The sequence below is a fragment of the Mirounga leonina genome, unplaced genomic scaffold (assembly GCF_011800145.1).
Source record: "Mirounga leonina isolate KUSES-001 unplaced genomic scaffold, KU_Mleo_1.0 Mir_176, whole genome shotgun sequence".
NCBI lineage: Eukaryota > Metazoa > Chordata > Mammalia > Carnivora > Phocidae > Mirounga > Mirounga leonina.
Window position 1 is genome coordinate 44,866,893 of NW_023270454.1, and position 25,850 is coordinate 44,892,742.

The following is a 25,850-nucleotide window of genomic DNA, read 5'->3' on the forward strand; positions in this document are numbered from 1 at the left end:
TTAGAACATGCATATATTGGAATGAACTGAGAGGAAAGAATTGAAAGAAAGAACACAGAAAGTATTAGTTGAGATAGATTTTAATTCCTGATAAAATTCATTGTTTTGGATTACAGAGTCTGTAGGTAAATACTGTACCTAAATACATAAATTAGATTCATCTTAAATTAGAATTTTGTATCTCCTTTAGTTGTCATGTGTGCTTTTTTTGTTATTATATCTAATTCAGTGTGGAGATCTATCATATTTCAATCCTATATATATAAAGAATTTGGATGATTTGTAAATCAGAAAGAAAGGTTTTGAAATTTTATAAATGTAGAACTCTGCATCATTATTATATATTTGGTTGTTTTCTTGTTATTGATAACATTAAAGAATAGGAGGTAGGAGTAGAAAAATAACAGTACCAGAAACTTACAGACTTCCAGGGCCTGGCTTCTGTTCCCTCCATTCAGTAAAGATTGAATATTGGGAAGGATCTAAATTAAAAAATGATGCTGTCATAATAACAGACAAATATTTGATCAGAGATGAGGTGGGCAAATGAAGAGTTGGCTGTATTTAAAAAATCTATTTTCTCTATATTCTGTGAAAGATATTGCTGTTACTGGTCCTTAGTACCAGCATAGTAGAATAGTGACAGGACCAAGAAATATTAGGATATTAGGCTGTGTATTCTGGAGTCTGCTTCTTTTTCTTGCTTGTTTGTGTCTGTTCAATCTTCCAAGATAACTACGGTTAAATTCAGAGGGATGGGGATAAAATGAAGGTACTACTTTTTCTTTGTTCTCAGTGGACTTGGTAACCAGAATGTTCTTATTGTGTTTCAGTCTAAAACTGATTTAAGGTCCATTAAGAGAAGCCACAGCTAGAGAATATACTTAATTCTCATAATCAGTTTCTATTTGTTCCTTGAAGATTCACTTTCTATATGATCACTTCTAGGTATGACTCACGAAAGAGATCAGAGACTCAGGGGACTTCCATCCCCTCCACATCACCCAGACCAATTATTACTTCATTTTCCAATGCTTTCTCTTTGTTGTATAATTTTACTTTGTTGTATTTAACCCTAAGAAGGCAACCACCAAGAATAATAGGCAGAGTATATTTACCTTGTGCTGGTTTGGTATCATTAATATGGGAAAAGGAGTACAACAGTTTGTTTCTGGAAGACACTATATTTTTCTTCCTTTACATGGAACCCAGGTGTTCATGGCCTGGAGAACTAATTATTATGGAAGAAAGAATCTGATAAATGAAGTCATTTTACCAAAGCATTATTGATTAATGATTTATGTGGTAGATATCCTATGGGTAGTCACAGGCGTTTTAGGTAGTATGGCACTAGAATGGAGGAAATTATTCTTGGGGAACTCTTTCTTCAAATTATACTATGTAGATACCCACTTGGTTTCATTTATTTGTTCCTTCAGCAAATATAAATTGACCACTTACTGTGTGTCAAGTACTTTTCGAGGCACTGGGAATAAAATATTTCAGAATGGCTATGAAGAATAAATCAGGGCTAGAGATAGATGGAGAGGTGGTAGGGGATGTTTTAGTTAGGGTGGTCAGGGAAGCCTTTTCTGAAGAGGTGGCATTTTATTTTAAAAATTTTTATTTATTTATTTGAGAGGGAGAAAGAGCACAAGCAGGAGGAGTGGCAGAGGGAGAAGGAGATGGGGCTCGATCCCAGGACCCCAGGATCATGACCTGAGCCAAAGGCAGACACTTAACCAACTGAGCCACCCAGGCACCCTTGAAGAGGTAGCATTTTAGTCTAGACCTAAATAAAGTAAGGGATTAGGCTGTAGAAATAGAAACATCTGGGGAAAGAGAATTCCAGGAAGAAATTGAAAAGCAACTAGTATCTGAAATATCTCCTAATATTACAAAGAGAATTTTGAGGATAGTGTATGTGAAAGATAGATTTAATATCTATACTCTAGAATGTAGGGTGGGGTGAAAAAAATGACCTGTCAAAATTTTAAAATCATAGCTCCAGAATCTGAAGAAAAAAATAAATGTTTAAGAAGTTGTGGGCATTTGGAGAGTTATTGATGATTTTTAGGCTTTATTTTTTTTAACTCTATTCCTGATTATAAAAGTAATGCATTTTATAAAATTAGAATAATTATATTTCTGGCAAAGAGACAAAAACCAAAGATACCAATTCCAGTCTTAATAATGAGTATAGATGCAAAAATAAAAAAAATAGTAATAAATATATAAAATGCAGTCATATATTAAATTCAGTACTAAATAGGATTTTAGATACACAAGGATAATTCAGTATTAAAAAAAGAACAATTAATATATATACCTCTACTAATAAGACACATGACCTATGATATGTTAATAGGGATAAAATACCTGATGAAATGAGATTTTATGAAATTGAATATCCATTCCTGATAATATAAATATAGATAAATATTTCTGTAACATTATAAAAAATAACTGTTACAAATCAGTAGCCAGAATCCTGTTTAATGGTGGAGTACTGAAGTATTTCCTTTAAAATTGGCAAGAAGATAAATATGGGCACTACTGTAACTATTACTTAATGTTTTCCTGTAATCAGACAAGATAATGAAAAAATATATAGACATTAGAAAGAAGACCAAATTATTATCTTTAGATAATATCATTCTCTACCTGGGAAAACCAGAGGAAGTCCATGAAAACCAATTAGAACTAATAGGAGTGCTTGGTAGTTTAGTGGGTACAAATTAACATTAAAAATATCTAGCTTTCTTTTGTAAGGAATTAGCTAGAAGAGCTCATGGAAAATAAGATTCCTTTCAGGAAATTAACAAAAAAATATTGAGGAATAGTGTAAAAGATATATGGGACTTCTTTGAAGACAATGAATTAATGATACTGAGGTACATGAAAGACGACTTTGGTAAACAAAGAGATGTACTTTGTACTTGGATAGGAGAGATGGAAGGAGTCAGTATTGTGGAGGATGTCAATTTCCTCCAGGTAGTCTATATATTTTATTCCATCTTTATCAAGTATTAGGGCAAATTTGGGGGAAACTGATTATATGGACCTAAAGATTGTATGGAAGCGTAAATATGCAGGAATAACCAGAGCAGTTTTTGAAAAGGAAATATATAGCAGGTAAGTCTTGTAGAAATGGGAGTTAATGCAGAAAAAAATAAAAAGAGGATTTAAATACATTTTTAAAAACACAGCAAATACAATTTTAGAGAGCATCTGCTTTCAGACAAATAGGATCAGGAGTTCTTCCACTTAGACTGTGATGGAATAACAGACCAGATTTTTATTCCCACCGTAATCAAGGAGGAAAATGAACAAAACATGTGAAAGCATAGTTTGAAACATTGGTGCAGTGGTCTGAATGTTTGTGACCCCCAAAATGTTGAAACCTAACCCCAAACATGATGATACTGGGAGGTAGGGCCTTTGGGAGGTAATTAGGTCATGAGGTAGGAACTGTTATGCATGGGATTAGTGCTCTTATAAAAGGTTCCAGGGAGATCCCTTGCTCCTTCTGCCATGCAAGGATCCGATAAGGAGTCCTTGACCTGGAAAAAGACCCTCATTCAGTCATGCTGGCACCCTGATTTTGGACTTCTTGCTCCCAGAACTGTGAACAATAAATTTCTACTGTTTATAAGCCACATAGTGGTATTTTGTTGCAGCAGCCTGAATGGACTAAGACATTTGAACATCAGAAAGCACGGGGCTGTGCTTCCCAAGAGAAGAGCAGGTGATCTCTGATTGTACTGACTCATTCCTTGGAGCCACTTTCTGGATTACAGTGTAGGGAGGAGGAACCCAAAAAAAGAGTGACAGTGTCACTGAATTGAGGAAATAAAATTTGAAATTTGTGTTTTTTGTTTTTTGGGGGGGGGGCAGCAAAGCAAGGTTTATTGAGCGATTTATTAAGCAATAACAAAGTGATAGTACAAAGCTACTGAGGAGGGAGGGGACCCAAGAGGGTTGGCTAAACTTTGGAATTTGAAGAGGCAAACGCTAATTGGAAGTGCAGAGTATCTGAGGGGAAGAAGCCACCCAGAGGAAGAATACCAGAACTCAGCCTCAGGTACTCTGGATTTTAGCTGAGTAAGCTTCCCAGATACAATATGAAACTCCATGAAACCAGGCAAAGAATGACCAGAAAGGTATAAACTCAAAAATTTACTGAAAAATCAGAGTTCACTCGGGGCTGGGAGATACTAGAATTCTAAGCAGTTAGAAGGGAGAGTCCTTGTTAAATGCTCAGGGCATTCCTAGAGACTCCAGAAGAGTTATGCCTTCCAGTAGGGCTAAAGTAGCTCTGGAATAATGGGTAGTTCAGACTTGCCCTAAAAAGTTAAAAAAACAGGCCTTGAAAAAGTTGACCCATAAGCAACTATTTTTTTTTTTAAGATTTTATTTTTCAGTAATCTCTACACCCAACATGGGGCTTGAACTTACAATGCTGAGATCAAGAGCTGCATGCTCTTTGGACTGAGCCAACCAGGTGCCCCTTGACCCATAAGGAATTTAAACGTCATAGTAAACATTATTAAAATACGACAACAGGGGACGCCTGGGTGGCTCAGTCAGTTAAGCATCTGCCTTTGGCTCAGGTCGTGATCCTGGAGTCCTGGGATCGAGTCCCACGTCGGGCTCCTTGCTTGGCAGGGAGCCTGCTTCTGCCTCTGCTTCTGCTGCTCCCTCTGCTTGTGCTCTCTCTCTCTGACAAATAAATAAAATGTTTAAATAATAATAAATAAGTAAATAAATAAATAAAATTTATTAAAAAAATAAAATAAAATATGACAACAGTATGTAAATTGCACCCAACAGTGTAAAATTTATGTATCTAACACCCAACCATGTCAAATGCAAAGAAGGAGGAATAATACAACATATAACTTGAAGAAAAAAAAAAAACTATCAAGACAGAAAAACAAATGATAGAGATGATGGAATTAGCAGATAAGACTTCAAAACAGCCATTATAAATATGCTCAGCAATTTAAAAGAAAACATGGAACTCAGAGGAGAGGCCTAAAAGATGTAAAAAAACAAACATAACTTCCAGAAATGAAATTTATAATATTTGTAAAAATTTCACTGGATAAGATTAAAAATAGATTAGGTACTATGGAAGAAAAGACAAGTGAATTTGAAAAGAGCAGAAGAAACTGCATTATGAAGTACAGAGAGAAAAACTGAAAAAAACATGAACAAAGACTGTTACCTGTGAGAAATATCAAGTTGTCTAAAATACATGTAATTTGAGTCCCAGAATGAGAGGAGAGGAGGGAAACAGAAAAAGACAAATGAAGAAATAACAGTCATAAAAATTTTCAAGTTTGATGAAAAATATAAACCCATAGATCTGAGAATCTTAACACCAAGCAGGATAAAGCAGAGAGCAAATAGACACTGAGGCACATTATTTTTTATTATTATTTTTGACACTGAGGCACATTGTAACAAAAATACTGAAAGCAAATTTCAGGAACAAAATTCTGAAAGCATGCAGAAAAAAGTATTAGAGACAGAAGAACAAATTTAATGACGACAGACATCTTGACTGAAACTATGCAAGTCAGAAGATAATGACTTTAAATGCTGAAAGACTAAAACTTGTCAGTCTACAAATATATATCCAGTGAAAATGTCTTTCAAAAGTGAAACTTTTTTTCTGACCAATAAAAGGTGAGAGAATTTGTCATCCACACTGGGTTATAAGAAATGTTAAAAGAAGTTCTATAGGCAGAAGGTAGATGATACCAAATGGAAACTTAGATATGCACAAAGGAATGAAAAGCCCTGGAAATGTGTAGGTAAATATAAAATGCTTTTTAAAATAAATTCTTAATTAAAAAAAAGATACTTAAGACAAATAATAACAGTGTATTGTGGGGTTTACAATGTGAAAAAGTAAATGTATGACAACAGTAAGCAAAGGATAGGAGGAGGGAACTGGAAGAATACTATTGCTTTTTACATTATTCGTAAAGTAACATTACTTGTATATTAACTGTGATTAACATGTTGTAAACTCTAGAGAACCACTAAAAAATAAAGCAAAGAACTATTGATAGCAAGCAATTTTTGAATTGGATACTAAAATGGATACTAAAAATACTCAATTCAAAAGATGACAGAGAATAAAGAGAAAGGAATAAATGAAATAACAGAGAGCAGGGTGGTAGATTTAAACCCTGTTTTACTGATACTATTAAATGTAAATATTCTAAACAGTGCAATTAAAATGCAGATATTGTCAGATTGGGTTAAAAAAAGCCAAATCTATTTATGTTACATATAAAAAATTCATTTTAAGTATAACAATGTAGCGTAAAAGTAAAAGTGTAGAAACAGATATACAATGCAAACGTTAATCATAAAAAAGCTGAAGTGGTTTCAGGACAAAAATATTACCAGGGTTAAAGATAGATTTCATAAATGATAAAAGGACCATTTGTCAAGAAATGGGTATGCCCTCAATTATTAGAGCTTCAAAATACACAAGGCAGGGGCACCTGGGTGGGTCAGTTGTTAAGTGTCTGCCTTCAGCTCAGGTCATCCCAGGGTCCTGGGATTGAGCCCCGCATCGGGCTCGCTGCTCAGTGGGGAAGTCTGCTTCTCCCTCTCCCACTCCCCCTGCTTGTGTTCCTTCTCTCACTTTCTCTCTCTCTGCCAAATAAAATCTAAAAAAAACAAAAAAACAAAAAACACAAGGCATAAAGTGACAGAGCTGAACGAAAACATAGATAAATCCACAGTATTAGCTGGAGATTGCTGCATACCTCTCAGAAGCTGATAGGACAGGTAGAGAATCAGGATATAGAAGACTTGAACAACATTATCAACCAACTTCACCTAATGGACATTTATGGGACTCTCTACCTAATAGTACCAGAGTACACATTTATTTCGAGTGCACATGGACAGTGAACCAAGATAGATCATATGCTGGGCTATAATATCAATACTTTTTTGTTTTTTAGATTTTTTAATTTTTATTTTTAAGTAATCTGTACACTCAATGTGAGGATCGAACTCACAACCCTGAGATCCAGAGTTACATGCTCCACCAAGCTAGGCAGGTGTACCTACACATCTCAGTACTTTTTAAATATATATATTTATTTATTTATTAGAGCATGAGCAGGGGAGAGGGTCCAAGGGAGGGGGAGGGGAGACAAGCAGATTCCCTGCTGATCGAGGGGCCTGACTTGGAGCTTGATCCCATGACCCTGAGATTACAACCCTGATATTACAACCCTGAGATCACAACCTGAGCTGAAATCAAAAGTTGGATGCTTTCCTTTCTTGATTAAAACTCTCCACAGTGTAGTGATAGAGGGAACATAGCTCAATATCATAAAAGCCATATACAAAAAGCCCACAGCGAATATTATTCTCAATGGGGAAAAACTGAGAGCTTTCCCCCTAAGGTCAGGAACACAACAGGCATGTCCACTCTCACCACTGTTGTTCAACATAGTACTAGAAGTCCTAGCCTCAGCAATCAGACAACAAAAAGAAATAAAAGGTATCCAAATTGGCAAAGAAGAAGTCAAACTCTCACTCTTCACAAATGACATGATAGATCATCTATGTGGAAAACCGAAAAGACTCCACCCCAGAATTTCTAGAACTCATATAGAAATTCAGCAAAGTGGCAGGATATAAAATCAATGCACAGAAATCAGTTGCATTTCTATACACTAACAATGAGACAGAAGAAAGAGAAATTAAGGAGTCAGTCCCATTTACAGTTGCACCCAAAATCATAAGACACCTAGGAATAAACCTAACCAAAGAGGCAAAGGATCTGTACTCTGAAAACTACACAACACTCATGAAAGAAATTGAGGAAGACACAAAGAAATGGAAAAAGATTCCATGCTCATGGGTTGGAAGAACAAATATTGTTAGGATGTCTGTGCTACCTAGAGCAGTCTATATATTTAATGCAATCCCTATCAAAATACCACCAACATTTTTCACAGAGCTGGAACAGATAATCCCAAAATTTGTGTGGAACCAGAAAAGACCCTGGCTAGTCAAAGGATTGTTGAAAAAGAAAACCAAAGCTGGTGGCATCACAATTCCGGCCTTCAAGCCCTATTACAAAGCTGTAATCATCAAGACAGCATGGTACTGGCACAAAAACGGACACATAGATCAATGGAACAGAATAGAGAACCCAGAAATGGACCCTCAAGTCTATGGTCAACTAATCTTCAACAAAGCAGGAAAGAATATCCAGTGGAAAAAAGACAGTCTCTTCAACAAATGGTGTTGGGAAAATTGCATAGCCACATGCAGAAGAATGAAACTGGATCATTTTCTTACACCATACACAAAAATAAACTCAAAATGGATGAAAGACCTAAATGTGAGACAGGAATCCATCAAAATCCTAGAGGTGAATACAGGCAGCAACCTCTTTGACCTTGGTCGCAGCAACTTCTTGCTAGATACATCTCCAAAGGTAAAGGAAACAAAGGCAAAAATGAACTATTAGGACTTCATCAAGATAAAAAGCTTCTGCACAGCAAAGGAAACAGTCGACAAAACCAAAAGACAACCGACAGAATGGGAGAAGGTATTTGCAAATGCCTTATCAGATAAAGGGCTAGTATCCAAAATCTATAAAGAACTTCACAAACTCAACACCCAAAGAACAATCCAGTCAAGAAATGGACAGAAGACACGAATAGACATTTCTCCAAAGAAGACATCCAAATAGCCAACAGATACCTGAAAAAATGCTCAACACCTCTTGGCATTAGGGAAATCCAAATCAAAACCACAATGAGATACCACCTTACACCAGTTAGAAGAGCTATTAATAAGTCGGTAAACAACAAATGTTGGTGAGGATGCAGAGAAAGGAGAAAATTCTCACATTGCTGGTAAGAATGCAAGCTGGTACAGCCACTCTGGAAAACAGTATGCATGTTCCTCAAAAAGTTAAAAATAGAGCTACCCTACAACCCAGCAACTGCACTACTAGGTATTTACCCCAAAGATACAAATGTAGTGATCTGAAGGGGCACCTGCACCCCAATGTTTATAGCAGCAATGTCCGCAGTAGCCGAACTATGGAAAGAGTGCAGGTGTCCATTGAGGGATGAACAGATAAAGAAGATGTGTGTATATATATATACACGCACACACAATGGAATATTACTCAGCCATGAAAAGAAATGAAATCTGGCCATTTGCAAGGATGTGGACGGAACCAGAGGGTATTATGCTAAGCGAAATAAGACAAGCAGAGAAAGACAATGGTATGATTTCACTCATATGTGGAATTTAATAAACAAAACAGAGGAGCATAAGGGAAGGGAGGAAAAAAGAAAAGACGGAATCAGAGAGGGAGACAAACCATAAGAGACTCTTAATCATAGGAAACAAACAGGATTGCTGGAGGGTAGCGGATAAGGGGAATGGGGTAACTGGGTGATGGGCTTGGAACAGAATAGAGATGGGGTAACTTAAGGAGGGCACATGATGTAATGAGCACTGGGTGTTATAAAGAACTGGTGAATCACTGAATTCTACCTCTGAAATTAATAATACACTTACATTAATTAATTGAATTTACATTAAAAAATGATCCCTCTATCCAAATAAAAGTCTGTTATAAAAAAAAATTGGATGCTTAACCGACTGAACCACCCAGGCACCCTACATCTCAATACTTTTTAAAGAATTGAAATCATACAGAGAAAGTTATTTGACCAAGCAGAATTATGTTAGAAGTTAACAACAAAAAACTCTTGCAAAATCCTCAAATATTTGGATATTAAACAGCTCACTTTTTAAAAAAAAAAGATTTTATTTATTTGACAGAGAGACAGGGAGAGCGGGAACACAAGCAGGAGTGGGAGAAGGAGAAGTAGGCTTCCCGCTGAGCAGGGAGCTCCATGTGGGGCTCGATCCCAGGACCCTGGGATCATGACCTGAGCTGAAGGCAGACGCTTAACAACTGAGCCACCCAGGTGCCCCTAAACAGCGCACTTTTATATAACTCATGGATTAAAAAGAAATCACAAGAGAAATTAGAGAATATCCTAATTGAATGGAAATGAGAACACAGTATATCAAAATTTGAGGGATGTAGTTAAAGCAGTGCTTAGAGGGAAATTATACCTTCAAATACTTACATCAGGAAAAGAGTATAGTCTAAAATCATTTAAGCTTCCATCTCAATAAGCTATAATATGAGGATCAAATTAAACCCAAAGCAGAAAGAAGGAAATAATAATCATAACAGGTCAGTAAGGTAGAAAGTGGACAAACATTAGAGAAATTAACTACCAGCTGGTCCTTTAAAAAAATTAATAAAATTGATAAATCTCTAAGTAGACTGCAGAATCAAAAAAAAAAAAAAAAAAACTATGAGGCAAAAATTACTAATATAGGGCGCCGGGGTGGCTCAGTTGGTTAAGCGTCTGCCTTCGGCTCAAGTCACGATCCCAGGGTCCCGGGATCGAGCCCCACATCCTGCTCCCTGCTCAGCGGGGAGCCTGCTTCTCCCTCTCCCTCTGCCTGCCGCTCTGCCTGCTTGTGCTCTCTGTCAAATAAATAAATAAAATCTTTAAAAAAATTACTAGGGGCGCCTGGGTGGCTCAGTCGGTTAAGCGACTGCCTTCGGCTCGGGTCATGATCCCGGAGTCCCGGGATCGAGTCCCGCAACGGGCTCCCAGCTCGGCGGGGAGTCTGCTTCTCCCTCGGACCCTTCCCCCCCCTCATGCTCTCTCTCTCTCTCTCTCATTCTCTCTCTCTCTCTCAAATAAATAAATAAAATCTTTAAAAAAAATAAAAAATAAAAAATAAAAAAATTACTAATAAAGGAATGAAGGAGTCATTAGTATTGACACTAAATATTGTGAACAACTTTATGCCAATAAAGCTTGGCAACCCAGATGAAATGGGCAAGAACCTTGAAAGTCATTACAAAAGGAATAGCAAGTCTGAATAGCCCTCTATCTTAAAATAAATTGAATTCCTAGACAAAACCTTTTTCACAAAGAAACTTCCAGTGGAAATTGGCTTTATTGATCGTGTAGGCCTGCATTATTTATTTATTTATTTTTAAGTAGACTCCTAACCCAGCGCAGAGCCCAAGGCAAGGCTTGAACTCACAATCCTGAGATCAGAGCCCTGAGATCGGGACCTGAGCTGAGATCAAGAGTCAGACACTCAAGTGAGTGAGTCACCCAGGTGCCCTGTCTTTACTGATGATTTATTTATTTATTTATTTATTTTTCTTTTTAAAGGTTTTATTTATTTGACAGAGACAGCGAGAGAGGGAACATAAGCAGGGGGAGAAGGAGAAGCAGGCTTCCCATGGAGCAGGGAGCCTGATGCGGGGCCCCATCCCAGGACCCTGGGATCATGACCAGAGCTGAAGGCAGACGCTGAGCTGACTGAGCCATCCAGGTGCCCCTTTATTGATGATTTAACAAGGATTTAGGGAAGAAATAATAATAACCTTACATAACTCTTTCAGAAAATAGACAACATAGCATTTCATAACTCATTTTGAGGCCGGCATTATCCTGATACCAAGACCAGAGATACATAGGAAAAGAAAACTACGAACGATATCCTTCATAAGCATAGACAAAAACATTCTTGATAAAATACTAGCATTTAAACCCAGTAATATATAAAAGGGATTGTATGTCCCAAATGGGGTTTATCCCAGCAAGGTAGGTTTAATCAATCAATGTAATTCATCACATTAACAAAATAAAAAGGAAAAATCATGTGGTCATATCAATAGACACAGAAAACCCATTTGCCAAAATTCAACATCTATTTATTATACAAATTCCCTAAATTAGTAATAAGGGCAACTTCTTCAACCTGATAAGTGCATCTGTGAAAAACCCACAGCCTACCTCATGCTTAAGGGGGAAAAGGGGGGGCACGTGGGTGGCTCAGTTAAGCGTCTGCCTTCGGCTCAGGTCATGATCTCAGGGTCCTGGGATCAAGCGCCACATCGGGCTCCCTGCTCTGCGGGAAGCCTGCTTCTCCCTCTCCCATTCCCCCTGCTTGTGTTCCCTCTCTTGCTGTGTCTTTCTCTGTCAAATAAATAAATAAAATCTTAAAAAAAGTGAAAAGGGGAATGTTTTCCTTTTAAGGTTGATAGCAAAGCAAAGATGTCTACTCTAACTTCAACATTGCTGCAGGGCAAGAAAAATAAAAGACATACGGATTGGAAAAGAAGTAAAACTGTCTTTATTTCTAAATGATACAATCATGCATACAGAAATTCTTAAGAAATCTACACAGCTGTTAGAACTAATAAATTTAGAACAGTGAATATGTAAAAATCGTGTTCATATATCTTAGCAAAATACAACTGGAAAATGAAATTTAAGAAGCAGTACTGTTTAGCAGCATCAAAATAATATAGGGATAGGTTTAATGAAGTAAATAAAAGATCTTTATGCAGGGTGCCTGGGTGGCTCAGATGGTTAAGCATCTACCTTGAGCTCAGGTCATGATCCCAGGATCCTGGGATCGAGTCCTGCATCGGGCTCCCCGCTCAGAAGGGGGCCTGCTTCTTCTCCCTCTGCAGCTCCCCCTGCTTGTGCTTTTCTGCTCTCTGTCAAATAAATAAATAAAATCTTAAAAAAAAAAAATCTGTATGCAGACAACCACAACATATTGTTGAGAGAAATTAAAGACCTGAATAAATGAAGAGTTATACCATGTTTATGGATTGGAAGACTTATGCTAAAACAAAGTTAGAGGGCTTATCCACCTGATTTAAAGACTTACCATGAAGTTCCAGTAATTGAGACAGTGTGGTTTGATATGCCAACAGACATGTAGATCAGTGGAACATTATACAGATCCACATAACACTGATTAATTTTCAATAATGGTGATAATTTGGTGGAGAAAGGAGTCTTTTAAACAAATAATGGTGGAACTGCTGGACATCCATATGCAAATTAATGAACTCAATCCTTTCTCACATACACAATGAATAACTCAAAATTGATCATAGAATTAAATGTTTAAACTATAAAAACTTCTGGAAGAAAACACAGAAGAAAATTTTTTCAATCTTGAATTAGGCAATGATTTCTTAGATTGTACACAAAAACATGAAAAAAGCTTTAAAAGAAAAAATGATGAATTTCATTTAAATTAAAAACTTCTGTTCTTAAAAATTCCATTAAAGGGCGCCTGGGTGTCTCAGTTGCTTCAAGCATCTGCCTTCGGCTCAGGTCATGATCCCGGAGTCCTGGGATCAGCCCCAGGTCAGGCTCCCTACTCAGTGGGGAGCCTGCTTCTCCCTCTTTCTCTACTGCTCACCCTGCTCGTGCTCGCTCTCTCTCAAATAAATAAAATCTTTTAAAAAACTTAAAAAAAATTCCATTAAAATGAAAAAGTGAAGCCAAGATTGGAAAAAAATATTTACAATATATATTGACAAAGGATTTATATTCAGACTATATAAAATAAGTTGGAGGGGCGCCTGGGTGGCTCAGTTGGTTAAACGTTTTTCTTCGGGTTGGGTCATGATCCTGGGGTCCTGGGATCCAGTCCCGCATCATGCTCCATGCTCAGCAGGGAGTCTGCTTCTCCCTCTCCCTCTGCTTCTCCCCCAGCTTGTGCTGTCTCTCTATCTAATTAAATAAATAAGTAAATAAATTAATAAAATCTTATAAAAAAAATAACAGGGGTACCATGTGTGGAAAAGGATGTAGAGCACTGTCACTCTCATACATTTATAGTGGAAATATAATTTGACAGTTCTTTTAAAATGAAGTGCACAATTACTGTATGACCTGGTAAATTGGCTCATAGGTGATATGGAATGCAATAGAACAGAAGGGAGGGGAAGAGCAGGAACATTAATAGGAGCATTACGGCCCTGTTTATGATAATTTGTTAAAACAACTCCAGAACTTAATACACCACCTTTACAGTCTTATTTTCTGCATTACTTCTCATAGTTCTTTGATTACTTGCTTTGGCCCTAATTCCCAAATGTGAAAGCTTCCATGACTTTTGCTCATGTTCATGAGCCTACAGTTGCCTTCCACATCTATCAAAATTCTTTTCATCCATTCAGGACCCTGTTATAGGAAGTCTTCTATAATCCCCCAATCTGAATCAATTCAACACCTAACGTGGGTTGAGGGTTATACTTCAAAGAGTGTTAAAAACCATTGTTTTGTATGTTAAATTTTTCTTTTAGACAAATGGGTAGTCATGAAAGCTTTTTGTACAAAGAAGTAAAACAGACAGTTCTGATTGTAATGTGAAAAGATGCCCTCCAAAGTTGAGGGCAAATAGAAGGTTTGAATACTATTACTAATCTTACAATATGACAATTAGCTATCACCAATTGAGTATTTACTCTGTTCTAAACACTCTAAACACTGTGCTAAGCAAATGTACTTTGTGGATATTTAATTTTCAAGGGACTTTGAGAGGTATGAATATTGTAACCTTTTTTTTTTTAATATGAAGAAACAGGTTTAGAGAACACAGGGAGGGAGAACAGGGAAAGATGGTGATAATTTGTTCCATTTAAACATGTTAAGCTTAGAGTATTAGCTGATTATTCTTGTAGTGATGTTAAGTTGGTAGTTTAAAATTTGGTTCTGGAGTTCAGGAGATGAGCCAGAGAAGAAGACAAATATTTAGTAATCATCAGTATAGAGGTACTATTTTAAAATAACCCCTGAGAATGGGTGGCCTTGCCAGGGAAGGTAGAATAGGAAATGCTGAGGACAGAACCTTAGTTAATTGGCTATATTTCAGTCACTGGAGATGGAAGAAGAATCAGAGGAGATGCTTAAAAGTAGAGTGGTAGAAAGAGAACAAAAAAGATGGAAGAAATAATTTTAAAATGAGGTAAGAGTGTTTAAGTGTATAAGAGTCGGCAGAAAGGGAAAGGAGGGTGAAAACTGGAATAGAATTTAGTCCTTACTGACATTTAAGAGAATAGTTTTGGTGAGGTGGTGGAATCCAGATTATAAGGTATGTGTAGATAGCTAGCTAAAGAGTTAGACTACCTTTTGAGAGTGTGTACAGGTATAAGAAGTAAAGATCTGGAGTTCAGTTAAAAGAAAGAAGAGTTGAAATAAAGATTTTTTCTTTTTTATAGTTAGAAGGAACCACTGAAATATTAAAACCTAACTAACATGTACGAGAGAGAAGAGTGGGTCTAGAATCCTAATTGGTGGGGAAAAGAGTATAGATGGGGGAATTGACCTTGTACAATATTCTAGACTCAAGTATTGCATAGTTTAGACAATTTGATTCAATTCCTACTGGTAAGGTGGAGGTGGAGAGTTCACAATATAAAATAATTTCAGGTTAATATTACTATTAATAATACTATTAGATTTCAGAGGAATTAAGTTATAAATCCCTTGGGTTATATATAAATAAGATATTTACTGCTTGGGTCAATACTAGCTCAAATGCCACTTAGTTGTTGCATTCTGAATTTCTGATGAGTGGAGATCTCGTCAGTTTTTACCTATCCCATGCTTCTCATTAACAGGTATTATAGCTAAGTGATGCTGCCTGTAGGTTGGAGTTATAAAGCTGAGAAAGAAGCATGGAGATTCAACTGTTAGTATATCCAATTTGTGGGGAAGGATTTATTTTTTAAAGTTTTATTTATTTATATAAGAGAGACAGTGCTTGAGCAGGGGATGGGGCAGAGGGAGCGGGAGAGGGGAAGCAGACTCCCCCCGAACGCAGAGCCTGAAATGGGGGTCGATCCCAGGACCCTGAGATCATGACCTGAGCCGAAACCAAGAGCCAGTCACTCTACTGACTGAGCCACCCCGGCGCCCCAGGACTTTTTTTTAATGTTAAATTTAAATTTTTTTTGCCTTATACAGAGCAGGAAATTCAGTGTTAATATTCAGCATGTGCTTACTTATTTTTAATTTATTATACCTTTGTTTTTAATTTATTTAAACTTTTTTGTGAAATGTTTGATACAAAATGAAGAGTGTATAAAATATAATATGTTTTAGTTTAAGAATAACAAAAAGAATAAATATTAGCTCTCAATCAGGTTAAAAATAGAAATTAGTATTATTTTAGAATATTGTGTGTCCCTCTCTTAATATCCCAGAGGTGCCATTATCCTGATGTATGTGGTAATATTCCTTTACTTTTCTTTATAGCTTTATTGTCTTTGGATATGCTCCTAAACAACATGTTGTTTACTTTTAAAAAATGAATAATGTCCCAAGCTAACTGAGTTAAGAAAGGATAGCATTACCACAGTTAGATTAAAGCTTCCAGGAAAAGGAAGATTAGTCTGGCATCAGGTTCACTGAGTTTCAAGAGGTTCTACTCAGGAAATCAGTAAGGAATGTCATGAGTTACATCTTGGAAACATAGGGTCATCTTGGTCAGGCTTCAGGCAGTGGTATGACCTGGTGTTGCAGGTTTGTTCAGCAGGTGTATATACAGTCACAGGGGAAGAATGCTATTCTGCTTTTGTTTGTTTCTAAGCTCTTTGTGGCCTTCTTCTAACAGTTAAGAGTAGATCAAAGCAGAACACATCTAGGAGGTGAAATGAGTCTTCTTAGCTGTTCTAGGTAGCAATGCAAAGTAGATATATCAAAGCAAGCCAAATATGAATAAAAACTGGGAATAGGCTTATCTGGACACTCTGTCCTTAGGAATAATGTGAGTGGCTATCTTGGTGATGACAGTTTATCATCCTGTCTCAGGAATCATGTTCCTACAATCCAGACTGGTTGCCCTATAAATCTAGTGCATAGCTGGCATCCTGGAATCTCTTTGCAATCCTTCTCAAGATTACTATTGTCTCTCTCCCATTTTGAATCTCCCATATTGTCTATCTTAAGTTGCTGTCTTTATTAAAATTTTACTTTTTTTTTGATGAAATACACTCTCCACTTGCTTCTTGAGAAAGGATGTATGGAAGATAAATGTTTTGAGATCTTTCATATTTGAAAAAATACCTAATTTTCATAAGATGATTTGACTGGCTGAACAATTCTGGGTTAGAAATAATTTTCCTTTCTAATTTGAAGAGGTGGTTTCACTGTCATTTTCCTCCTAATACGACTGTTGAGAAGACTGAAGTCCGAGTCCATATTCTTTGTATGTGACCTGCATTTTCTCTCTAGAAACTTGTAGAATCTTCCTTTTTGTCCCCAGTGTTGTGATATTTCACAGTGGTGTGCCTCAGGGTAGGTCTCCCTTAATTTTTTATTGTAAATATCTGGTGGGTCCTTTCAAATGGGCAGCTCGTATCTGTCAGCTCAGGAAATTTTCTGGAACTCTTTCATTTCTTTCCAACCTTTTTTTTCTCCCCTATTTTCTTCTTCTGGAACTCTGTTATTCAGATATTGGACCTCCTGGACTGGTCCTCTAATACCATTCTCTTTTCTCCCCTATATTTCAAAACTTCATCTTGTTTCTCTGGTTTCTGGAAGACTGCCTCAGTTTTATCTTCCAAGCCTCTGTCTTTTTTTTTTTTTTTTCTTCAAGCCTCTGTCTTTTTTATTTCAGCTATCATGTTTTTAACTTTTTTTTTAAGATTTTTTTTTTTTTTTATTTGACAGAGAGAGACACAGCGAGAGAGGGAACACAAGCAGGGGGAGTGGGAGAGGGAGAAGCAGGCCTCCCACGGAGCGGGGATCCCGATGCGGGACTCGATCCCAGGACCCTGAGATCATGACCTGAGCCGAAGGCAGACGCTTAACCATCTGAGCCACCCAGGCGCCCCATGTTTTTAACTTCTAAGAACTCTTTCTTTCTTTATTAAATTATATTCTGTTCTTACTTTATGGTATAATATCTTATCTCTATGAGGAATATGCCCTATATGTGTGTGGGTGTGTGTACGTATATGTATATATTCTGTGGTAGAGGCTTTTCCTTAGATGAGTGGCAATACTTGGCTGTCTGTTCATCATTAAGAGTGGAGGACTAAAAAGCTGATTGAAAACTCTCTTTTTGGTGCAGTACCGATACTAACAAATGTGCCTAATATACCTCAAAGATGGTTTTGTTTTTCCATCACCAGAAAGTTAATTCTCCAATCTTCTGCTGAGATGAGGGCCAGTTGCCTAGCATCATGGAGGAGGGAACGGGTCTAGGAATCAAAGTGCTTTTCAAACAGCTTTAATGGGATTTTCCTGTTTGAACCCCTCCTCTTTCTCTACACCTGCTGCTCCATTTCCAGGAGTAATGGGTATTGCTTTCTGTGGGTTCTCCAGTATAAAGTGTGTTGTTTCTCAGCTTCTTTTTGCTGCCAGGCTGTGATTTGGCTGTCCTGGGTCTGCTAAACCATTTCATAATACTTATCCATCCACTCTCAATCTTCCAAGATTCTGTTGCTCTTATCTCTTCTCCTTATGGGTTTGTGTTGAAAAGTCTTTTACTTCATTTTTGTGAGTTTTAGGAGAGTGCAATTATATGCATGTTTTTAATTTGTCATCTTAATCCTAAAGCCCTGCTTGTTTAAAATGTTACCTCCTGAGACTTGAAAAATATTATTATTATTTTTTAAGATTTTATTTATTTATTTGACAGAGAGAGACACAGCGAGAGAGGGAACACAAGCAGAGGGAGTGGGAGAGGGAGAAGCAGGCTTCCTGCTGAGCAGGGAGCCCGATGCGGGGCTCGATCCCGGGACCCTGGGATCATGACCTGAGCCGAAGGCAGACGCTTAACCGACTGAGCCACCCAGGCACACCTTGAAAAAGATTATTAAAGTTCCCTTTTCATCTCTTGTTTTGGTTTTTACATTCATAATTATAGTACATGAAACTCATTGTGTAGCCCCCTTCAGACTACGTGAACTCAAGTATTTATACGTAAATCCAGAATTTATGAATAAAAAGGTTGATTGTTTTCTAAATTTGCTCTTGTAGGAAAGTGAAAAGGTTTCTGAATACCCAGCAGTGATTGTGGAGCCAGTTCCAAGTGCCAGATTAGAGCAGGGCTATGCAGCCCAGGTTCTGGTCTATGATGATGAGACTTACATGATGCAAGATGTGGCAGAAGAACAAGAAGTTGAGACCGAGAATGTGGAAACAGGTAGACATCTCATAAAATGTTCATTATTTGTAACTTCTTATTTTATAAGTGTCCATATTACTATTGCCAAATGAGTACTATACCAAAGAACCTCTTTTTGCTTGGAAACCAGTGAAACATCTCTTATTTAAGGGAATTGATATAAAGTTCTACATTAGAATTCTCTGGAGTATAACAGGTCTCATATTGTGGACTCTAAGGACAAGATTATAGGCCCATAATAATAAAATTATCATTTTTTTTCCTGAGAGTGTGAATATTGACTAGTTACTTACTTATAGAAGTCCATAGGCTAGTATATGAGGGTAACTTTTTAATTCAAAAATAAAGACAGTATTCTCATTCTGTAACAGATTAAGAGTTTCTTTGAGTCAATATTGGTGGAGCAGTATGATTCCTTTTTTCTTAGATCAGAAGCATCTTTGTAGCAGTCTGTCAGATTCTTCTTCCCTTTTTGTCTTCTGAGAAATTTTGGTATTTCAGTCTGTCTACGGTGAGATAATTATATGTTTAATTGGAGATTAATATATATAATCCTTGAAAATCTTTTCTTTTTTTTTTTTTTTTTTAAGATTTTATTTGACAGAAAGAGAGACAGCCAGAGAGGGAACACAAGCAGGGGGAGTGGGAGAGGGAGAAGCAGACTTCCCGTGGAGCAGGGAGCCCGATGCGGGGCTCAATCCCAGGACCCTGGGATCATGACCTGAGCTGAAGGCAGTTGCTCAAGGACTGAGCCACCCAGGCGCCCCCTTGGAAACCTTTTCATTTTTGCCACTGATTATAAAGAAAATAGAGTATTGTACCAGAAAGATTGTAGTGACTGTCTTGTAATAATAAATATTAAAATTTATCTTTAGCTCTTAATGGAGAAAAAGAATTCTTATACTTGGTTTACAATTCTAATAAACACTCTTAAATATTTATTTATTTATTTATTTATTTATTTATTTATTTAGGCTCCATGCCCAACATGGAGCCCAACATGGAGCCCAACATGAGGCTTGAACTCACAACCATGAGATCAAGACCTGAGCTGAGGTCAAGAGCTGCATGCTTAACTGACTGAGCCACCTAGGTGCCTCATCACTCTTAAGTATTTAGATAAGTTTCTATAAATGTAGCAAAGTCCCATGATTAAAAATTTTCAATATTTGATGTTTTTCTGCTTGTTGAAGCCCAGTAGCCTTCCCTAAGACTACTAGCTTCTTCTAGCTTACTGCTGTGCTTCCTCCAGTTTTATTTTATTTTTTTCCTCCAGTTTTATTTTTTATTGAGCTGAGGGATTAAAAGTTACCTTGCTCTGCAGAACAATGAAGGCAACAGTGCCAGCAAGCCCCTGTGAAGTGATAATCAGTTCATTTTCTCAAAATAGGTAGCCAAACACTTTATATAGGCTTTGTGACTGGACTGGAGTGGTACTTGATTTACAGCAGATAATGCAAGTGGCAGGAAGATACATATGTGTTTTCTTTGAGGATTTTGGAGAGTTTTCCAGTCTGAAGCTAGAAGCATCATGGCAGACATGAATTTTCTTCTTGGGGAAAAGAATAGGAAGAACAGCTAAATGTATTATGCAGGATGATATTTTGAAGTAGATATTGTAACTGATTTTATTATAGGAGTGTAACTAGGGTGTAACTAAACAGAAAATTAATAGCACAAGAGAAAAAAGTATGATAGCTTAAGTTGAATGAAAAAAAAAGAACCTGTTTGAAATTTCTGGAAGATGTTTTGATCAAAAAAATAAGGAAGACTATGATTTTGGTAGCAAATTGGGAACTTCATAAAGTATGAAAACTATAGTACCAAAGTCCCATTAGTAGAAAATCATGCATACTCATCACATGAAAATACCAGAGCAGGTCAGCCAAATCTTATTGGTTGTATAATTGATGATCAGTGCTTCATTAATTTAAATTACTCAGGTAAAAGCAATTCCAAATAGGAAGAGAATATAATCTGTTCAAGGGATTTTATTTTCTTAGTTATCTTGAACTCTGAGGATGATGATAACATTTGCAGGGCAGAGATATGAATGATTGTAATATTGAAAGAGGATATACATAGTCTGGCTAAAAGAATAGTTACTTTTGTGATATTTTGAAAATGGTTTTTGACTAGTTGATAATATTTTTTAGATTGGTTTTTCTTCAACACTAAAAGGAAATGTTAGTAAATAACTTACATTATTCTAAAATAGTCTAGAAGTACTTGAGAAGTTCATCTTAAACATTTTTAATTCCATTCTGGTTCATTTTTTAAAAATCTATGTTTGCTTTATCACTTCAAAAAATAAAGAATAGTATAGTATAGCCATTCTTGTCTCTCTTACAGAGTAACACTGTAAAACTTAGAATTCATTTATAACTCTGTTAAAGGCAATACCAAACTCAGACTGAAATCTGCTGGCTCATACATCTCATACATCTATAATCAGAACAATTTAAAACACTCCTATTTATTCATCATAAGGCATGTGGAACTTGAGACTACAGTATCCTGAGTTATTTGAAAATACTATGGCTCATGGGTTTTTAATGTAACTTTATAAGGATTGTTAATATATATAGATTAGTTTAGAATCAGTTAATCTGAACTTAATTTTTTTTTTTTTAAGATTTTTATTTATTTATTGTTTGACAGAGAGAGAGAGATACAGCGAGAGAGGGAATACAAGCAGGGGGAGTGGGAGAGGGAGAAGGAGACTTCCTGCTGAGCAGGGAGCCCGATGTGGGGCTTGATCCCGGGACCCTGGGACCATGACCTGAGCCGAAGGCAGACGCCTAACGACTGAGCCACCCAGGTGCCCCTTAATTTTGTTTTTATTTAAAGAATAAAATGCATTTTAAAAAAGATTTTACTTTTAAGTAATCTCTACACCGAACATGGGGCTCGAATTTACAATCCCAAGATTCAAGAGTCCCATGCTCTACTGACTGAGCCAGCCAGGCACCCTGTAAAGAATAAAAAGCATTTTTAACGAGTTAAAATCTGAATAAATTTTCATTCTTCTGACATTTAGAACATAGACATATAAATAAATGTTGTTATGACTTACCCTGATGTATGTTTCCTTTTAGGTAGTAGAGTAGGATCAGGTTCGTTTCTGTGGCGCTATAAATTTTTAACTTAAATTCCTGATACATATAGGCTTTGGAGAAGAAGCTGACTGGGAAGAAAAGGAAAGGAGTATTTATAAGATGTCTACAACGGTTTTTATTTGGTGAATTGGTGGAAATGAGATCCCTTATAGAACAAGATTTCCTTTTGTACGTCTAGGAAATGCTTCCTGGAATGCTCCTACATTATAACTTAGATGATATTAGTCTAAAAAATGTTCATAATTATATATATTGACCTGTTATATCAGTTCTCTTCATGTTTACATCGAAGTTTTTCTTCTTTTATTCCCTTATATACCCATATATATATGTCTATACCAGAAAACAGTGTTCATGATGAAATCCAGGCAGGAGTATTAAAATTATATAGTGATGTACACTTAGCCATCTTACTTATTTTATGTATAAAATGATTTCTCATTTTGTTAGTAGTAAATGTCTTTTATAGACAAAGAAAATGTATGTTTTTCTCACAGAGTTTATGAGTAATAGTAATCCTCTCAAATTTTATAGAAAACCCAAATATGTTTGAGACTTTAAGTGTGTTTATCTAAACCTATAAATTGCTTTTTTAAAAAAAAATTGCTTTTTGATGATAACTGGAGATCAGTAATCATAAAGAGTCTTTGAGGAAAAGTAATGAAGTATGAATGAAGGGTGGTCTTGACTGGCAGGCTGGAAATACTTTTGCCAGTGGCTGTAGGGTACACGAGCTCTGGAGGCCTGCTAGATAGACTAAGGTGGTGAGTTGGGGATGGAAAGGAGTCTCTGGGATTCCCTACTAAGATTTGAAATGCAGTTTTTATGTTCACTCTTAAAAAACTATATATATATATAGTTTATAGCAGGGAGCCCGATGTGTACATATTACAGATTGCCATTTAAAAAATAGTAAGTTTATACCAATGCAATCAATAGTAGATAAGTTTTGATAGAAATCTTTTAAGGCTTAGCTGAGAAGATTGAGCTATCTAGGATCTGCTTCTTCATCTTGCACCTTAACTTACTATATTTTTCTTCTTAAACTTCCACTTTAATTTATGATGTCAGTAATAGTTTGCATTTCTTATGTGCAAGGGCACTGTTTTCAACATGTTCCTTTCCCTCAAGGGGTTAATAATTTACTTATATATAATATATATTATATTGAAACTATAAAGCAGTATAGAATCAATAGGGTGCTACTTACAAATTCAAAGAAATTTTTAGGAGAAGAAAGTTCAGTTTACAGGATTAGGGAACGTTTAGAGAAAGGAAGGAAGGAGGACAGATGGTAGGATTTGGATGGGCAGATAGGAGGTGAGTGAAAGGCACTGTAGCTGAGGGAAATATCATTAATAATGGGTGGAATATTGAAGTTCAAGGCATGTTTAGAAGATACTGAGTAAATGAGACCATGACAGAGGGTTCCATTAGGAGTTGTGACTAGATTATGATTTGAACCAAGAGTTAGTGATTAGGCATGTAAGAAGCAAAAAGATTTGGAAGGTTTTGAGTAGAAAGTACCATGTAATTAGTATCTCAGGAGATAGCGGATGATTGTAGGAGAAGGGATGAAGCAGGACGACTAGCTGTTGTAGTATGGGTTAAGAGGTGACTTGAGCAAAACAAAGTAGAAGCGATGGGAGCAGAAGGGGCTTATATAAGCAATGCTACTATATATGCTCTATATGCTACTATATATACTTGACATGACAAATTAGGGGGAGAGGCATAGTTAGGTAAGACACTAAGTTTTTTTTGGCCTTAAGTGATGGCCATAAGTATCATATAGGGATTTGAGGAAGGCAAGACTCTTTTGGGAAACAGATATGTTTGGTAGTAGGTGTGTTGATTTTGAGTTGAAGCAGAGCATCTAAGGAGAAATATTTAGGTATTTAAAGATGCACAAATATATAGCCAGGGTCCCAAAACAAAGGAGATGTCATACTCAAATTAGGATAATTTAAAAAATGTTTTACAAAATGACTAGTTATAAATATATGGGCAAGTGTAGGGTGATCATAAGAAATAGGGCAGTAGGCCAGAAGTGGCAGTAGCAGAGCTGTTTCTGTCCTTTGGCCTGAGGCCCCAAGGGAGGGAATGGTTGCTGGAACCTAGAAGAAGAGAGGGTCACCTTGGGAGAATCTGGGACCTTTGATCAAAGGATGCAGCTGGCTTGAGGGTGATGCCACAGAGAGGGAGCCAGGGGTTACTATGATTTTCTTCTCCTTCTTCCCTCTAATGCCCTGCCAAGGCTCTCCATTGACCCAATGCAATTTAAAGCAATAGAAGTCCTGTTGAAGTCAGCCTTCTGGGACAGAGAGCAGCATCAGGAAAGGTAAAGAATAGATCTGGAGGGGCAAATGGAAGATATCTAGTACAACTGAAGTTTAGTAAAGAAAGGTCAAGGAGAGACTGTTTTGGAAATCATAGTCATTGATTCCATGGTAATAAATGGAATCTCCAAAAGGAAAGGTATTTGAGAGATTTCTCCAAGGGAGAAGATAATTAAATTCTGTGTTTGACTCTCTGTGATCAAGAACAAGGGACACAGAATTAAGGAATTAACCTTAAGGAATGTTTACATTTTGAGGAACATGAAGAAAAGCCAAGAGTGATCAAATATGATAGAAAATCCTATTCCTGAGGTTAACATTTTTTCTTTTTAAAGACTTTTAAGTAGTTCTCTTTAGTAGAAAAGGGAAGAATACTGATGGTTAGTTAGTCGTGGTTTCAGATTCCTACTTTATTACTTACCTATCAGTGTTTAAGTTTTTGAGAGTCTGTTTCACTGTCATAAACTAGTAATTCAAGGTCGTGAGGACTACATAAAATAAATATATAAAGCACAGTGCTTGTCATGTAGTAAGTGCTCCATAAGTATTCCCTTAACTTCATTAGAACCTTTCCTTATGCCTTCAAATATGGAGAAGGTCTTTTATACATTAAAACAGAACATTTGTTTACTTCTCTGTTGTATTTTTCTCTTTCCTTTCACTTCCACTTTAAAAAAAAAAAAAAGGCTCCATACCTTCATTCTGTACTTTTTCCTTGTCATTCCTTCCTTAACTTACTGTGCTTTGGCACCTACATTTATCATTCTCCTGAAGCTCTTTATCAGATTTCAAAAGCCACTCCTCTGCCAAATTCAGACTCACAGAATCATCCAGAAGTAGATCCTTCCTAATCTGGCCTTCTTATCTTCTGAGCTTTTGCTCAAATACAGTTTTCTATCAAGACTGTGATTAAGTATTATCTTTTTTTTTTTTTTAAAGATTTTATTTATTTGAAAGAGAGAGAATGAGAGAGAGCACATGAGATGGGGGAGGGTCAGAGGGAGAAGCAGACTCCCTGCCGAGCAGGGAACCCAATGCGGGACTCGATCCAGGGACTCCAGGATCATGACCTGAGCTGAAGGCAGTCGCTTAACCAACTGAGCCACCCAGGCGCCCGAGTATTATCTATTTTTTTAAGGCCCAACTACACTAAACTTTCCACAGTGATTACGGTCTACATTAAATGGTCCCTTTCCTGATCCTCTGTTAGACCATCTGGACTAAGGCACTTGATCATGTACTTTCTTATACTGTTCTTGTGTGTATTCATACTCCTTTGTTTTCAAACTGGATATATGTCTCTTGAAGACAGGGACCATACTTTTTAGTTTTG

General features: G+C 36.7%; 1 protein-coding gene across 6 annotated transcripts in view; it reads left to right on the top strand.

Annotated features, from left to right (window-relative positions):
• The window catches only part of ELF2 (E74 like ETS transcription factor 2), a 108,334-nt gene that overhangs the window by 34,449 nt on the left and 48,035 nt on the right, over window positions 1-25,850 (top strand). For 5 of the 6 annotated variants that reach the window (XM_035023054.1, XM_035023046.1, XM_035023047.1 and 2 more), the window contains one exon: window positions 18,912-19,077. In XM_035023054.1, coding sequence (XP_034878945.1) covers window positions 19,023-19,077 — 55 coding nt within the window. In that variant the 5' untranslated portion in view covers window positions 18,912-19,022. Of the gene's footprint in view, window positions 1-18,911; window positions 19,078-25,850 lie in introns of those variants that run through there. The other variant, XM_035023053.1, reaches the window with a different exon arrangement.